The sequence below is a fragment of the Sciurus carolinensis genome, chromosome 18 (assembly GCF_902686445.1).
Source record: "Sciurus carolinensis chromosome 18, mSciCar1.2, whole genome shotgun sequence".
Lineage (NCBI taxonomy): Eukaryota > Metazoa > Chordata > Mammalia > Rodentia > Sciuridae > Sciurus > Sciurus carolinensis.
The window spans coordinates 4,755,439-4,772,829 of NC_062230.1; the positions used below are offsets into that span (position 1 = coordinate 4,755,439).

At 43.1% G+C, this 17,391-nt stretch overlaps 1 protein-coding gene across 12 annotated transcripts in view; it reads right to left on the minus strand.

The window, feature by feature from the left end:
* Positions 1-17,391, minus strand: part of Gtf2i (general transcription factor IIi) — a 95,761-nt gene that overhangs the window by 60,565 nt on the left and 17,805 nt on the right. For 3 of the 12 annotated variants that reach the window (XM_047533694.1, XM_047533691.1, XM_047533693.1), the window contains exons 1-6: positions 11,720-11,785; positions 10,950-11,053; positions 5,865-6,003; positions 2,758-2,892; positions 1,481-1,664; positions 1,289-1,317 (exon numbers count right to left, since the gene is read on the minus strand). In XM_047533694.1, the coding sequence (XP_047389650.1) occupies positions 1,289-1,317; positions 1,481-1,664; positions 2,758-2,892; positions 5,865-6,003; positions 10,950-11,053; positions 11,720-11,753 (625 nt within the window). In that variant the 5' untranslated portion in view covers positions 11,754-11,785. Of the gene's footprint in view, positions 1-1,288; positions 1,318-1,480; positions 1,665-2,757; positions 2,893-5,864; positions 6,004-10,949; positions 11,054-11,719; positions 11,813-12,861; positions 13,002-13,146; positions 13,236-17,035; positions 17,085-17,391 lie in introns of those variants that run through there. The other 9 variants (XM_047533698.1, XM_047533700.1, XM_047533701.1 and 6 more) reach the window with 6 other exon arrangements.

Genomic DNA, 17,391 nt, shown 5'->3' on the forward strand with positions numbered 1-17,391 from the left:
CCTTTGTATTTTTTATTTTGAGACAGGGTTTCACTAAGTTACCCAGGCTAACCCTGAACTTGAGATCCTCCTGCCTGGGCCTCCAGAGTAGCTGGAATTACAGGTGTGAACACCACCACCTCATGTACACTCTGTTCGTCTGTTTTTCCTTTTCTGGTGGTGCTAGGGATCAAACCCAGGGTCCCAAACATGGTAGCCAAGCATTCTCATCACTGAGCAACATCCGCGACCCTGTTCTAAAATTTTAAAGACTGCAAATTCACATCATGGAGTTTTCAATTACAGCTTAATAAAGATGAGAGCAATACTGTTCAGTCAGGCACAGTAGTACACACCTATAACCCCACCTACCTGAGAGGCTAAGGTAGGGAGATCATAAGTTTAAGGCCAGTCTGGGCAATTTAGGAAGACATTGTCTCAAAGTAACAAATAAAAAGGGCTGGGTATATAGCTCAGTGGTACAATGCACCAGGTTCAATCTCCAGGACTGTAAAATTAATAATTTTTTCACCATTATAAAATTTTTTCTAAAAGACTGTTTAACAGAAAATAAAACACACGTGTGAGTGTGCATACATATAGGGCTCTTTCCTTTCATTCTTTTATGATTAGAGGTTTCCAATGACACTGGTTATCTATTCTCCAAAAGTCTCAAGTAACTGGCCCCACAGCCCACACCTATAATCCCAGAAATGCAGGAGGCTGGGGCAAGAGGACTTTCTCTTTGAATGGAATCAATGGTCACATGCTGCTGAAGAAGTCCTGCTGAAATCCTTCTCCTTCTTTGAGGGTGCGTCTATTGTTCTTCAGTGAAGCCCTTCCTGAGCTGGAGGGAGCCCTGCTTCTGCCATGCTTCACAGCACGTCCTCTGACCCTCATCAGCGGCGGAAGTCACTTCCTCACCACCACCTCATCGGGCAGACGGCCGCCAGTGCCGTACACTTGGGTGTTGTCCCTGCTGTCCAGCAATGCCTTGCCATTTCAGTGAACGTGAGGTAAATTAAAATCCCACTCAAATTCTGAGCAAGGAGGACAGATTCAGTGTGTGATCTTATAATCTGCGAACAAAACCCTGGGTCCAGCAGAGGAACTGGGCAGAGAACAGAATACCATCCTCCGCTTTTTCAGGTCGTGAATCTCTCATGGGCTTATCATAAGGCACCACTGCCAAACGTCCTAAATCAGAGTCTCAAAGAATATAAAAAAGAAAGCATTATCGTGTATTAAAATCTGGCAAAAAAGGCTTAGAAATCCAGTTGGCTGTCATGTAAACCAAGCAGTCACTTACCTAGGTGTTTCTTTGGCTCCAGGAAAGGTCTGCATTAAAACAAAATAAAAACTACGTATGAATACATAACATTCTTATAAAGCACAAATATAAACATCTGCAGTAAACAATTTAAAAAATATTAAAACAAGGTGAATATTCAACTTTATGTGAATAAATAGCTGATGGGCCAGATGGGGGAAAGCACATCACCTTTTGATGATAAATGAAATCCCTGCTTTATTCTCCAGAATCCACTTCAGGGTTGCAAGGTCATAATTTTCGGGGTGTTTAAAGGCAACTCCCTCTGGAAGCCCCTGTACTACCACGGCCGACTGGTCTCGCAGCATCTTCTCATACGGTACGGGCACCACTGTGGACTTGCCTAAAGCTTTCCCTGTGGGAATACATGACCGAGAGTAAGGCACTGAACTGTCAGAAGCTTGTCACAGTCTGATGAATGGCACTCCTCATGTGTTTTGTAGGACCTCAACTCAAAATTACTTTGAACTACTACAGGATCCTAGACCCATGTTAAAGTTCTAAACATGATACAAATCCAAAAAGGGTCCAAATGTAAAGTATATAATATATTTAACCCTTAAACTTACATAACAGGAGAACAAAAATGGCTGATTTCTCATCACATTTTGTCATAAGATGGTTTAACATATTCTGGTCAAACATAAGTCAGTCTCAGCACATAGAAACCTGACAAATCCCATTATTACCATCAGATAACATGAAAAATTGAAGCTGATATTCTGACTGAAAACTTAACTAGGTAAGTTCAACTTTCAACCACAAGTGTGTTCTGTCAGCCTGTCTGGTTTACCTGGCAATGAGCCCACAGATGCCAGAAAACACAATTTGCAGAGTACGGTTTTACCTGTATCCTCCCCTTTGACTATTTTCTTTGAAAGACTTTGCAGAACACATGATTAACAAAGGGTAATTTTGCAAGAAATTGGGGAGATCACCACTCTGGTCAAAAAAGAACAACTCTAACAGCTACATTTGTTTCTGGTTTCCTTTAAAATGGAAACGGAGGTTCCAGTGGTGGCTCCAGAGGCACAGGCAAGAAGATCACAAGTTCAAAACCAGCCTCAACAACTTAGTGAGGCCCTGAGTAACTTAGCAAAACTGTCTCAAATATAAAGTAAAAAAGGGCTGGGGATGCGGCTCAGTGGGTAAACGCCCGGGGTTCATTCAATCCCCAGTACCAAAACGAAGAAAACGGAGGGCTGAGAGGTGGCCCAGTGGCATAGCACTTGCCTAGCACACACAAGGCCCTGGATCCACTCCCAGCACCACACACACAGGAAAATGGAGATGGGAAGTAGGCTGCTCTACCTTAACCCCATATCTGGAAATTAATCTATTCAACCTGCCAGAATGCATCCTAAACCTGCTAAACCAACCACATAATCTGCCATTTAGAAAACGCCTACATGACGGATCTTCACAAAAATCAAAGTGCCTTCTTTTACCATAGCAAAAGCAGAAATAGTCCTCAACTGTTTTTCTGAGTGTTTCAATCTCTACAGCATCCACGCTCAGCCGGCCAGACTGGGTTGAAGATTTCATTTTATGCATCTCTGCAGCCTTTTCTTCTTCTTCAACACCTGTAAAATAATAAATGATGTAAAGGTCCATGACTCTCATCTCACTATCTGGCTGTTATTAAGAATATTTTTCCTATATTCTAACACTTATGATTGTTATATGAAGAAGACAAGGATAAAGGGGAAACTTTTAAAAATCTAAAAGACTTGCATGAAACTTATATGAAATGGCAACCAACTGACATAAGTGTAAACTAAAAATATTACAAATTAGCTACTAGCAATTTTAAAAAGAAAAGATAATAATTTATCAGCTAAAAATTTAAATCAACACCAAAAAAATTCTAGATTTGCAAAGTCAAACAAAGGTACACTAGACCTAAGGCATGTGGCGAGACTAGGGTGAGCACACGGCACCGGCCTCGGAGCAGGGGCCAGGTACAGAGCGGAGGCAGAATCGCAGAGCCCACACTCACCCTGGTTCAAGCCCTGCACACGAGAGTAAAACAGATGCAGAAGCACCTCATCAAGATGTTTACATTCCACTACATGTGGAAATAATGTGTTATATATTAAAATCACTAAAATGTGGGGCTGGAGCTGAATGGCAGAGCATTTGACTGGCAAGTGTGAGGCACTGGGTTCAATCCTCAGCACCACCTAAAAATAAATAAAAAAAAGTATTGTGTCCACCTACTGCTAAAAAATATTTTTAAAAAAATCACTAAAATGGCTGGGCATGGTGGTGCATGTCTGTAATCCCAGCAGCTCAGATGGCAGAGGCAGGAGGATCACAAGTTCAAAGCCAGCCTCAGCAATTCAGGGAGACTTTGTCTCTAAATAAAATATGAAATAGGACTGGGGATGTGGTTCAGTGGTCAAGTGCCCCTGAGTTCAAACCCTGGTTAAACCCCCCCCCCCAAAAAAAGCACTAAAATCAATTTCAGTTCTTTTTCTATATTTTAATGTCACAACTAGAAAACTAAAATTATGTGAGTGACATATATTTATTGGACATTACTTCTCTAAATGCAAGGAGAGGGACTCAACTCTCTTGAAGATGTTCTGAAACTGACTCAGAGTCCTCCCAGTTAGGTCTCAGGAGACCTCTGCCACTCCTTACCTGCAAAACCCATTTCTGAGAACAGACACAGCCCCGCCGCTCCGCTCGCCCCAGCTCTCCAGGCATGGAGCTGTGCCCCAACCACTGCTCGTTTCCAACACAGTGTTTAATAGATGACACCAGACAGTCAACACTTCGCATGACACAGGTTTGGTGGGAGGTGACTCTGCCCAGCTGGGCAGCCTGGGCATACAAAGTGCCCTAGCCTAGCAGGTCTGAGGTAGGCTGGACGAACCCGGTGCAGGGCGTCAAGTGTATCAGATGCAGTTTGGACTTACAGTACGTCCAATTCACCATGGAATTACTGGGACACAACTCCATCCTAGACTGAAGAAGACTACCTGTATTAGGAACTTAAGAGTAGCATCCAAAGACCATTCTCCATGCCAGCAAATACTAGGAAATGGGGGTGAGGGGTGTAGTGGGGCACGCCTGCAATCCCAGGCAGGAAGATCAAGTTCAAGGCCAGCCTCGAAAAACTAGCATGGCCCTAAGCAACTTAATGAGACTCTGTCTCAAAATAAAAAATCGCAAGGGCTGGGGATGTGCTCAGTGGTAGGACACCAAAGGGCTGCAGATAATCCCCGTAATGCTTCCTTCCAACCCCTGGAGCACCGTCTGAGTGAGCAAGAATTCCAGAGAGAATATGAGCACAGCTGCCAGGGGTCAGAGTGTTCACGGGACAGATGGCAGCTGATGCACACATAATCAAAGCAGCATTATTAGTATAAACTTAAATACATAAACACAATCAAGGCCTTAAAGTTTCTCTAAATATAAAAAATACTGACAATTTTTTTAAATGAATCACTACTATGAATCTCAGAGAATCACACCGGGAGTGAAAAGGCACAGAGCACTGGGGAGAGGTGGGTGCTTCTCCCCTAGTGTGTGCCGGGGCCCAAACCCAAGGCCTCACTCCTGCCGAGTCTCATCCCCAGCCCTAGATGTGCCCTTTGTGTGTGTGTGTGATATTGGGGATTGACCCCAGAAGTGAGGCTTCACGGCTCCACCACTGGGCTACATCCCTCAGACATAGCTTTTTAAAAGAAGTAAAAATGCAATTGAGCACCTAAGTTAAGGAGTTAGGCCTGTTTTACTCACTCCTGGTCTGCCACCTGGGTCGTGACCTGGATCTCAGAGGCCTGTGCCGTGGCTGTAAAGACTCCCTCCTCCGTCTCCTTCCACGCTTAGCAACACGCTGCTCAGAGTGGCCGGGGCGTGCAGCCTCAGGCTGAACACTAGAACACCCGGCTGTGCAGGTCTGCAAGGGTCAGCACCTACTGTTCTCGCTCCAAGTCCCTATGCCCCTGAAGGAAGAAGACAAGCTCCAGAAGACCTGGGCAAGGCACGCCCACGGGGGAGCACGCTTCGCTCTGCACGGCACTCAGGCACAGCTCCATAGAGACACTTGTTTCCCACACGCCAAGCAGAGACCAAGGAAGGAAGAGCCAAAGGGATGCACATCCTGACAGGCCTGAACCTCCCGAGCTGAGCTGAAGGAACACCTGCTCAGAGGTGGCAGTGGCCCAGTGGAAGAGCCTTGCCTGGCACGGGCAAGGCCAGGTCTCAAGGGAGGGAAGGGAGGAGGACAGTGGGTGCACCTGAGCGGGACCTGAGCAACTCAGAGCCTCTGTGCTCTCCTACCGTGCTCCACCAGAGCAGAGCAACCCGCACCTGGGACGAGGCGCAAGACAGCTGCCCTTCCCTTGAACTCTCAGGATCTGCCCAGCGTCTCGCCAGGTCAGCGACTCACTCTGAGCACCTGGAACCGTTTCCACAACACTGTCAGGGAGTGATTTTTTTTTTTAGTACAAATCTCTTTCTACATCAGAAAGAAAATATGACGTCTTACTTATAAGTATGTTTAAAATTTACAAGATACTAAAGAAAAAAAGACATTGCTTACAGTATTTTACAAAATCTTTCTGGAAATCCTTTCTGGAGTTGACGAAAGCGCGGCCCCTCTCGGTGCCCACCACGAACACGTCTGTCTCGTACACGGCGATGCAGGCCACTTCTGCCTTGGACTTGGCCAGCTCTTTACACTGCAACACAAGCAGCCAACGCTGTGCATCAAGAGCTGTTGGAACACAGTTCTGCAGGCTCAACACAAAAAGCTAACACCTGAACTGTCCTCTGCTCGCTGCTGCAGATGGAACCTGGGCCCCAATCACTGCCCTGCATCCCCAGGCTTCTTTTCTACTTTTCATTTAGAGATGGGGCCTTGCCAAGTTGCCCAGGTTGGCTTTGAACTTGCAATCCTCCTGCCTCAGCCTCCTAAATTGCTGAGATTACAGGTATGTACCACCGTAACCATCTTAAAACTTAAAACTCTTATTTTTTGGTACTGGGGATTGAATTCAGGGGCACTCAACCACTAAGCGACATACTTAGCCTTGTTTTGTATTTTATTTAGAGACAGGGTGTCACTGAGCTGCTTAGGGCCTCGCCATTGCTGAGGCCAGCTTTGAACTTGCAACCTTCCTGCCTCAGCCTCTCGAGTCGCTGGGATTACAGGCGTGCGCCACCATACATAATACATAATCAAGACTCAGGGGAAGTTCCTGTCTAAATATTATATACAGAAGTGTCTGCATTTTGTGTATCTATCTTTCTAAGTAGTTTTTGTAACTAGTTCCAAGCAGAAGAAAACACAGAATTTTTAAGGAATAAAGCAGAAATATTCTGCTAGAACTGTTAGAGATAAGATTCTTTAATAAAATCAGATTTGCATAGATTCTTGCTTGGGAATGCTCCCAATCACAGCTGAGCAGGAGTGGGCAGAGCTGTGTGCTGATGGAGTAACCCTGGAGGGGTCTGGGAGTTAGGGTCCCCATCAATGGCTGGGCTAAATCCCACCCATAAACCACTACACAACTCCCCCTCCCAGAAGTATTCAGGAGTGTATACTCAACAGAAGCCACAGAGTGGGTACGCTACCCACTGACTTCACATGCACACTTTAGACGCAGGGTCTGGTGGTGGCACCTGTAGTCATTGCTATTTGGGAGGGTGAAACAGGAGGATCACTTGAGCCCAGGTGATCGAGGCCAGTCTGGGCAAAACAGTAAGACCCACCTCAAAAAGCAAACAAAAGGCCCATTTTATGGATATACCATGATTCATTTAGTGCTAACATACTTAAATAGCAGGTAGATTCCATTTTCCTTCCTAAAAATAATGCTGCAAAAATAATCTGGTAACAGTACATTCAAGTACAACTTGAAAGATTTTCTCAAGAGTCAGTGCCACGTACTCATACACTGCTGGTGGAATTGCAAATTGGTGCAGCCGCTCCGGAAAACAGTACGGAGATTCCTCAGAAAACTTGGAATGGACCCACCATTTGACCCAGCTGTCCCACTCCTCAGTTTATACCCAAAGGACTTAAAATCAGCATACTACAGTGATGCAGCCACATCAACGTTCATAGCAGCTCAATTCACAATAGCTAGATGGTGGAACCAACCTAGATGCCCTTCAATTGACAAATGGATAAAGAAACTGTGGTATATATACAAAATAGAATATTACTCAGCATAAAGAAGAATAAAATTATGGCATTTGCTGGTAAATGGGTGAAATTGGAAAATATGCTAAGTGAAATAGGCCAAGTCCAAAAAACCAAAGGCCAAATGTTTTCTCTGATAAGTGCATGACAATATATAACGAGGGAAGAAGAGAAGAATGAAGAAACTTTGGATGATGTAGAGGAAAATGGGGTGGGAGAGGGTGGGGCTCAGAAAGAGTAGAATGAAACAGACAGTATTACCCTATGTATATGTACAATTACATGAATGCTGTGAATCTACAGGGTGTACAACCATAGAAATGAAAAGTCCTACCCTATTTATGTACAATGAATCAAAATGCAGTCTGTAAAAATAAAAAAGACTTAAAAAAAAAGTCAGTGCCATGAAAGTGAGTGAGAACTAATACTGGAAGTAAACAGGATTCTCAACATCTACTGAAATTTGCTTTCTAAGAAGGTTCACCTCATTCTACCAAATGCTACTATGCAACTATGCTAAAAACTTTTAAAAGGTAGCCTCGTATCATAACCAATACTGTAAATCATCATATCCTTTGCCCATCTTTCTACAGTATTAGGTCTTTAAATCTGTCTTAAAGTAATTGCTTTTTAATCTAGAATTTACTTTGGAACGTGATGAATTCCAAACACAAGCCTTCTTTCCCTCACAGCCTCAGTATCATTTATTGAAACCTAGCTTTTTTCTGCTTTTGATTTATATAATAATAACTCTCTAATTTTTGAAGTGGAAATTATATAATAATTACTCTAATTTTCTAAGTGGAAATTAGTTCTATATAATATTGCCTTAAAACCCTGAATAAATAATAAATAATGATAATAAATAAATAACTTTATAGCTATTAAAACATCAGAAATATTCTGGAGACTAGGATGTAACTCAATGTATAGCTACCAAGTTGAGGCCCTAGGTTTGATCCCCAAGACTGAAAAAACAAAAACAAAAACAAAAAAACAAGAGACAGAACTCCTGATATAGAGGTGAGCCAACAGCTTTCTCCAGCATAAAAGTCATGTTGCTTGCTTAGGCTGGGAGGGTGAGGGTGCCTCCCTACTGTGCTATCCACACCCAGACAACAACCCTGTCACCAAAACCAGTACTCACTCAACAGCAAAGCACGATCCATGTACTCACTATCTAAGGGTTAGAACAAAGAAACACAGGGGCCAAGAGAAGGATGAAGTTGGCCTGGTCTCTTCAGCACTCAGACAAGTCAGTCAAGAACTTAGTTCAGCCAGGCGCAGGGTGCACACCTGTAATCCTGCTTGGGAGGCTGAGGCAGGAGGAACACAAGTTCAAAGCCAGCTTCAGCAACTTAGCGAGACCCTAAGCAACTTAGTGAGGACTATGTCTCAAAGTGAAAAATAAAAAGGGACAGGGATGTGGCTCGGTGATATAGTGCCCCTGGGTTCAATCCCCACCACCCCCAAAAAACAGAACTTGGTACAACAAGTGGGTGTAAAGAACTGAGAGCTTTAGCTGTGGATAAAGCAAAGGGAATTGATAAATAGGTTAAAAGTCCAAAATAAACCTTACCAAAAAGAAAAAAAATTAGGGGAGATGGTTATATGATCACAAAGCCAAAGTAAGTGATGTTCATAAAATTACAGCATATAACCATGAACTGTTCTTAATTTTCTTTCTTTTTTTTTTTTGCGGTGCTGGGAATTGAACCCAGGGCCTTGTGCTTGCAAGGCAAGCACTCTACCAACTGAGCTGTATCCCCAGTCCACTTAATTTTCTTTCTTTAAAGAGTTAACTTTGTTAATGTTTTTCCTTGTGGTGCTGGGGATCAACCCTAGGGTGTCACGGATGCTGGGCAAGCACTCTACCACTGAACTACACTCCAGCCCAATTTTTTATAATTCTTAAAAGAGTAAAAAGAATGGGCTATGGATTTGGCTCAGTGGTAAAGTGCTTGCCTGGCACACATAAGGCTCTGGGTTAAATGTCAAATACCACCAAACACACAGAAACACACACACATCCCAAAACAATAAAGGAAGAAAACAACATGCTAATAAGAAACAAAAGAGAATCTACCAGTCGGACTCAAAGGCGCATCCCAGCAGCTCAGGAGGCTGAGGCAGGAGGATCACAAGTTCAAAGCCAGCCCCAGCAACTTAGCAACTCAGTGAGACCCTGTCTCTAAATAAAATATTTAAAAAAGCGTGGGGATGTGGCTCAGTGACTAGGCACACGAGTTTAATCCCCAATACCAAAAAAAAAGAGAGAGACAAGAGAGAAAGAGAATCTACCGACACTACTACACTGAGTCCAAGGTTAGGTACAATCTGGTCAGCCACTTAGTGTCTTAAGACAGGGAAAATGGACAACTTGCTCCAGCTTGGAATATTTAATTCTAGTTTGTTAGAAATACCTAAATCTGCCAGGCGCAGTGGTGCACACCTGTAATCCCAGCAACTCAGGCTAAGGCAGGAGGATCTTAAGTTCCAAGCCAGAGTCTCAGCAACTTAGTGAGGCCCTAAGCAACTCAGGGAGACCCTGTCTAAATGAAATAGAAAATAGAGCTGGGGATGTGGCTAAGTGGTCAAGTTCAATCCCCAGTACTACCCCCAACCCCCAAAAAACCAGAAATACCTAAGTCTGATCCTTTTTAAATCAAATATTGTACCTCTAGCTATATGCCTATAAAACCATAATAAACGAATTGTACATGTACAACAATTGTAGAAATATAAAAATACAGCAAGAATAGTACTTAAAATTTCATTATAGTTGTTCTTTTTGTTTGCTTTTGTCTTTTGAAGTAAAGAGTTAACACATGAGCTGGGAATGTGGCTCAGTGGTAGAATGCTTGCCTAGCATGCATGAGGCCCTGGGTTTGGTCCCCTGCACCACCACCACAAAAAAAAAGTACACAGCTTAATCAACAGTAGCAGAACAGAAACAATCGTACAAATGCATAAACAAGATAAGGCAGGGGCTGGGGTTGTGACTCAGTGGCAGAGCTAGCAAGTGTGAGGCACTGGGTTCGATTCTCAGCATCACATAAAAACAAAGGTTCAACAACAACTAATAAAATATTTTTTAAAAAACAAGATAAAGAAGAGATATGAACCTTATGTCCAAAATTTGAGTAACCTTCTTCATACAGATACAATAAAACACCAGCAGCATACTCAAATATATAAACTTATTTGGAATAATTTCAAATACTATGAAATTCAAAGTTAACACAAAAACAAAATGATTATTCATGAATAACTGGCAACAAGTGTAAATACTTAAATATTCAAGAACATTCTGAAGCACAGTAATAAAATGTAGTTTAAAAAGCTTAAATCTATAACAATTAAGAAAAAACCCTATTCTTATTAAAAGTAAAAATCAAATTTAATGTTTTATAATAAACAAATCCACCTTATCCAACAGACCGATCTATCCAACTATGGCAGAACCACAGATCACCTCACCATGGACTCGAGGGCAGACATGAGGAAGGTCACCACCATCCTGCTCTCCGAAGACTCCTCATCTTCAACAGGCAGGGTGGACATCGCTACCTGGGCCATGATCCCTGTGCAAGAGAAGCAATGAGGGCGTGAGTGACAGAAAACCGGGTCCCAGCCTATGTCAGCACTGTAAGGGCCACAGACTACCAAGCTGGCTTTGCTTGCTTAGTCATCTGCTTCCCCAAAACCTTTATCCCAGAGACCCCGTCCATTAACAGTTCATCTACCATTACTTCTGTGAACTAACTTAGTCCAGCACCACACCCAAACTAAACCCAAAGGACACACAGGTGGCTGGGTGCAGCTCAGTGGTAGAGCACCTGCCAGCACCTGCAAGGCTCTGGGTCCAATCCCGGGGGCCCACCCAAAATTCTAGATGAAACAAAGGGCACCCAGAACTAGTCCAAATTCTCCCAGCAAGAGAAGGAAGAGGAGATGCACTTCATATGCCAGGGAGACTACGCCAATTCAGCACAGCGAGAGACACAAAGTTCTGTTTCTCCCTGGCAAATGCTGATGCAGAAAAGAGTGGGTGAAGTTACAGAGTCTGGGTGAACAGTTTCTTCTCACTAGGGAAGAAAAGAATCTGCAAGGCCTCAAGTAACTCTAAGATTCTTCTATCATAAAGCATAATATTCTCATTAGGGAACATTTTCTGATACTCTGGTATCAACAAAGTATTGATGAATTTCAAACACTATAAAACAATGCATAAAAAGAAAATATTTAACTGTTGCAAAGATGTACAGGAACTGGAACCTTCATGCATGGTGCTTGGAATGCAAAATGATGCACAGCTGCTGGGGAAAACAACTTAGCAGGTCCTAAAAACAGTAAACAGAATCATCACATATCCAGCAATTTCATTTCTGGATATACATCCAAAGAAATGAGCGCAGGAGTTCCAGCAAATCCCTGTGTACCTAATTCACAGCAGCATAATTCATCAGAAGGTGAAACAACCCGAGGGTCCATTTGTAAGTGAGTGGACAATGTGCTGGGCAGGCACAAAGCACCACTGGCCTTCCACACGGGGACTCCTGGCAACACTGTGCTAGTAAGTGAATGAAGTCAGACACCAGGACAGACCACACGTGTGGTACCTGGAAGACTCCAAGTCCAAGAAGGGTGGCTGCCAGCAGGTGGGGAGAGGCAGCCAAGGGGAATGATCGACAGGTGCAGAATTCCAGTGTGGAATGATGCTAAGTTTTCGAGATAGGACAGCAGTGACAGTCCCCCAACAAAGTGGACACACTTGATGCCCATGAACTGTGCGGTCACTAATAGTGAACTTACTGTAGGGTCACTAATAGTGAACTTACAGACTTCACAACAAGTATGTGTAACCAAAGTACAATTAAAAACCAAGAAAACAAAATCCACATAAACACACTCAAAGGCAAAATCTGAAACAAAGTTTTAAAATCTGGTTTCCTATAAACTGTAAGCAAATAAGACACTTGTTAAAAAATATCCCTTTCAATTTAGTTGAAATAACCAATTTAGCAGAGCAAGTGATAAAATGAAGTTAATATACAAGGATGATGGAAAAATTTTAGAAACATAAATGGGAATCTAAAAACATCTCTGCATGTACATTGGCTCACTGAAAACACCTGAATACCTTAAACCAAAAAACCAACGTTCAGAGCACTTGCCAGGCTGCAAGCATGCATGCTCCTTTGCCTGCACACATGCAAAGGCCCCCTGCTGTTCAAGAGGATGAGTTGTTTTCCTGACTCTGCAATCTAGATTTAATAGCTGCTACCAAAAGAATTAACTGCCAAGTCAGACCTAGGCCTGAACAAGTCATGAAGAATACATACTTAGGAAATACAGCTTTATAATAAAAATCAGGTGCGGTGGCGCACACCTGTAATCCCAGGGACTTGGAAGGCTGAGACAGGAAGATCTTGAGTTCAAGGCCAGCCTTGGCAACATAACAAGACTTGAGAAAAAATAAGAACTGTGGATGTGTCTTGGCAGGAGTCCTCCTGGGTTTAATCCCCAATACTGCAAATAAACAAGAAATAAAAATCAACTTACACTTATTCCCCCATATCTGTGAACTAACAGAATTTTGTTTTTCAAAACAAGATTCTGCTTTCTGGAAATGGGTGCACTGGATGACTGGAGGCAGAATAAGAAAATGCTTTACCAAACAGACGAGTGGCTAGATTGCGGAGAGGCACCTTCCCTGAGAGCTGAGGCTGTGTTCTTCTCTTGGATAAACAAGTCTAAGGAAATCTGCATTAAAATATGGTTCAGTCAAAACAGACAACAAAGGCCTGTTACTTTTCCATAAGACATTTGCTTAGAATATACTGTCATCATTTCTAAAAACATATTTATTCATAATCTCACTTCTCCTTTAATCTCCCAGCAGGAGAAAAGGGCAATGTGTCCTCATTTTACAAACACAATGATTCTCCGAGTCATACAGCCACCACCAGTCAGGACGTGAAATCAGGACAATCTTCTGCCTACTGCTGTCTCCCTTCTCTCTTAAACTGCCACACAGCTGTCATGGTGTCACCACAGTGTGACAGGAAGGGGACGAAGCCACACCAATAGGCGACAGTCCAGTTTCATCACTGGAGCCCTTCAGGCAAGATGGCAAAGCCACGCTTAAGAGGGAAAGTGCCAACTCCAGTGGGCTGCTCCTGGCCCATGCCAAGAGGTCATCTCTCTGGACAAGGGTCAGGGGAGACCATTCATGGAGCGTTCCCAACACTCCTCACCTGGCAACTATATTTCCCCTTCTCCCTTTCCAGAAAGAATCTGCCAGCAGACAGCATTCCCCAGAGGGCACAGCAGCAGGCACAGGCTCTGGTCCTCCTAGAGCCAAAGCCAGAAGGGCTGGCATGCGCGCCACACCACTAGCTGCTGCTCAGCCCCTTGTGTAGACAGAAGCCAGGTCAGTCACTTACCGGGGAATTTCCTTCACCTCTGACCTTTATGAATGCACTCTCAACGTAAAATACAAGAGGTCCGCCTCAAGGTGGCTCGCACGTGTAAGATCACCAGTTTGAGGCCAGCCTGGGTAACTTAGCAAGACTCTATCTCAAAACAAAAAGGACTGGGGCGAGCTGGGTGAGGTGACACACGTCTGTAACCTAAGTGGTTTGAGAAGCTAAGGCAGGAGGATCACAAATTCAAAGCCAGCCTCGGCAAAAACGAGGCACTTAGCAACTCAGTGAGACCCTGTCTCTAAATAAAATATAAAAAAGGGCTGGGAATGTGGCCCAGTGGTGGAGTGCCCCAGAGTTTCAATCCCCAGTACCACCCCCACACCAAAAAAAAAAAGAAAAGGTCTGAGCTAGGAATGCAGCTCGCTGGTAGAAAACAAGAGGCTGGCCAGGCCAGGTGGCACACTCCTGTAGTCCCAGCAATTCAGGAGACTGAGGCAGGCTCTGCAAACTGGAGTCCAGGCTGGACAATTCAGTGAGGCCCTGTCTGAAAATAAAATAAATAAAAAGGGCTGAGGATGTAGCACAGTGGCAGAGCACTTGCCTAGCATGTGCGAGGCTCTGGGTTTGCCAAAAATAAGAGAAGAGCCCATGAAACAAAAATTTAAAGCAAGAAAAATAGGGCATTTATTCTGCATTCACAAGGAATGCATCTACCATGACTTAACTTCTGAACTCCATCAGTAGTGACTCCTTGGAACAAAAAGGAAAAATGAATGAAATTGTTTGTGGATTCTATAAAATCTTAAAAACAAAAAGATGGATCCCGGGCTGGGGAGATAGCTCAGTCGGTAGAGTGCTTGCCTTGCAAGCACAAGGCCCTGGGTTCGATCCCCAGCACCGCAAAAAAAAAAAAAAAAAAAAAAAGATGGATCCCAGTCAGGCACAGTGGTCTCTAATCTGTGATCCCAGTTACTAGGGAGACTGAGGCAGGAGGACTGCAAGTTCCAAGCCAGCTGGGCAAGTCTGTATTTTAAATATAGAAAGGGGCCTGTAACCCCAGCAGCTGGGGAGGCTGAGGCAGGAAGATCTCAAGTTCAAAGTCAGCCTCAGCAACTTAGTGACAACCTGTCTCTAAATAAAAAATAAAGAGGTCTGAGGATGTGGCTTAGTGGTTAAAGCACACGGGAATTCAATTCCTGGTACCAAAAATGTAAACGAATAAACAAATACAGAAAGGGAACAAAGGGCTGAGGGTGGTGATCGGTGGTAGCGATCTTGCCTAGCATATGTGAGGCACTGGGTCTGATCCTCGGCAAAACATAAAAATAAATAATAAAGGTATTGTGTCCATCTACAACTAAAAATATAAAATTTAAAAAAAAAAAGAAAGAAAAGGCACAAAAACTGAACTGAGACAATTCAGTCAGCACAGCGTCAGGCTTTCGGCTCCTCAGTGTCTAACGCAAGGTACTCGTCGCCTCACTGTGCAGCTTGCAACAGTCTCACTCTGTAAGGCAGAAAATCAGTCCTCAACAAACAACCCGAAAGAGACAAGTGACCAGATTCATCTGCTGACCGCCACTTCAGTTAGTCAGGTTTAAATCAAGATTCAGTAACAGTTCCGTTGCTCAGTAGCACCAGCCATGTTGTAAGTGTTCAGAAGCCACATGTACCTACACATGGAAACTTTCACCAACACAGGAAGGACGTCTATTAGACAGATTTAACTCTATCTAATACACTTATAAAAATCCTCATGACCCCTAGAGCCATCTGGCGGCAACTGTTGTGAAATGATCCATTAACAAGGGCCCACAGGCCAGCAGAGTCCAGCCCAGCACCAGGTGACCTCTTCATGGTCAACCCCAGGATTCCTGGTCCAAGAGGACCCCTAAAGAAAAAGACCAAATGGACAGACTCCTGAGAAAAGAACAAATGTTTTATGGCATGCTAAAGGGGAAAGTCCACATGCAGCACCAGCAACACGGATTCTCCGTATCAATTAAAATCCCAAAGACCAAAGCCACTCAGTGTGCAGAGCTTGCCTCCGGGAGCAGTCTGCACCCTCTCCCCGCTGCACACAGGGAGTGCCACTTCCCAGCCCACAGCAGCCCAACAGAACGGTATTGCCCAAGGCCCCACATCTCAGGGAGGCCACCTTGGCCTTTTTATTTCCATATTTTTAAATTCTCTATACTGAAATAACATGAACATCTTCATAGTTCCTGAGATGCCAAAAATTTTGTATTGCCGGCAGAAATGATCGTTTTTGTTTTTGTTTTTGATTTTGTTTTTAGAAATGATCGTTTAAACATATGAAGCATCAGTCCCATGAACATTCTGGAGACTATGACCTAGTCACTATAAATGCCTCATGACTACTGCACACACACAAATCTCTCTTTTTCACATTTGTATTTCTCCTAGGACGTCTCAACTGCTACTTAGGCCCTAAGCCCCGTACCAAACTGGCCCTGATGATGACTCTAAATTATTTATACAAACTGTCAGTTAATTGTCAGCCATTTCCAATCCTTATTTCTTCTTTTAGTTCTGACAATTATTAGTAGATACAACTTGTTAATTACTCAGTTTTGTGTATCTGTATTTTAATGCAACATTTTTTCTTTAAACAATTTAATTTTCATTTCAGATTTTAAAACATATTTATGACATTCTTTGCTTGTTCTTTCTTGCACCTTATATTTCCTTCTGCCTGAAGCTTATGCTTTGGAATTCCTCCTGGTAAAAAACTATTTTTGTTTGCTAAAAATTCTTTTCCTGAATAGAAACCTGGTGAAGGATTGTTTCCTTTTAGCCCATGGAGGTAACCGAGTCCATCATCTTTTGGCTTGGTTGTATCCTGGCGTCCACTGCAGCCACCAACAAGTCATTACAGTCTCTCTGGAAGACTCTCCCCACACTCACTGTATTATTTTTAAGATACACTGTCTTTGGTTTTATACAGCTGCACTGTGTGTCAAGGGTGTGAATTTCTTTTCATTCATTATATGACCTTCTTCAGATATGGGAAACTCAAATATTCTCTCTCAGAGACTTGCCATTTTCTACTTCTTGACCTACTGAGACTCAGATTAAATGTTAGTTCTCACTTTGTCCTGTTAAGTCTCTTACCCTCTTCTGTCTTTTCGCATGTTTTCCTCTCTGTACTGAACCATATTTCTTCTGATTTAATTTCCATTTCACTAATTCTTTCTTCATCTGTGTTACTCTGTTGTTAAAACAAACCATCAGGTTGTTAATTTTGCTTGTGATTTTCATTTCTAGGATTTCTATTTGTTACCACATCATATATTATAGTTTGCTATTTCCTAAAGATTTTCAAACCTGTCCTATTTTTCCAAACATAAATAAGGGTAATTATAGTCTCTGGTAATTCCAAAATCTCAAGTCTCTATACGTCTATTGCTGCTGCTTCAGGTGATTCCTGTGCACACCTCAATATTTATTCCCATGTATGCCTGTATCTT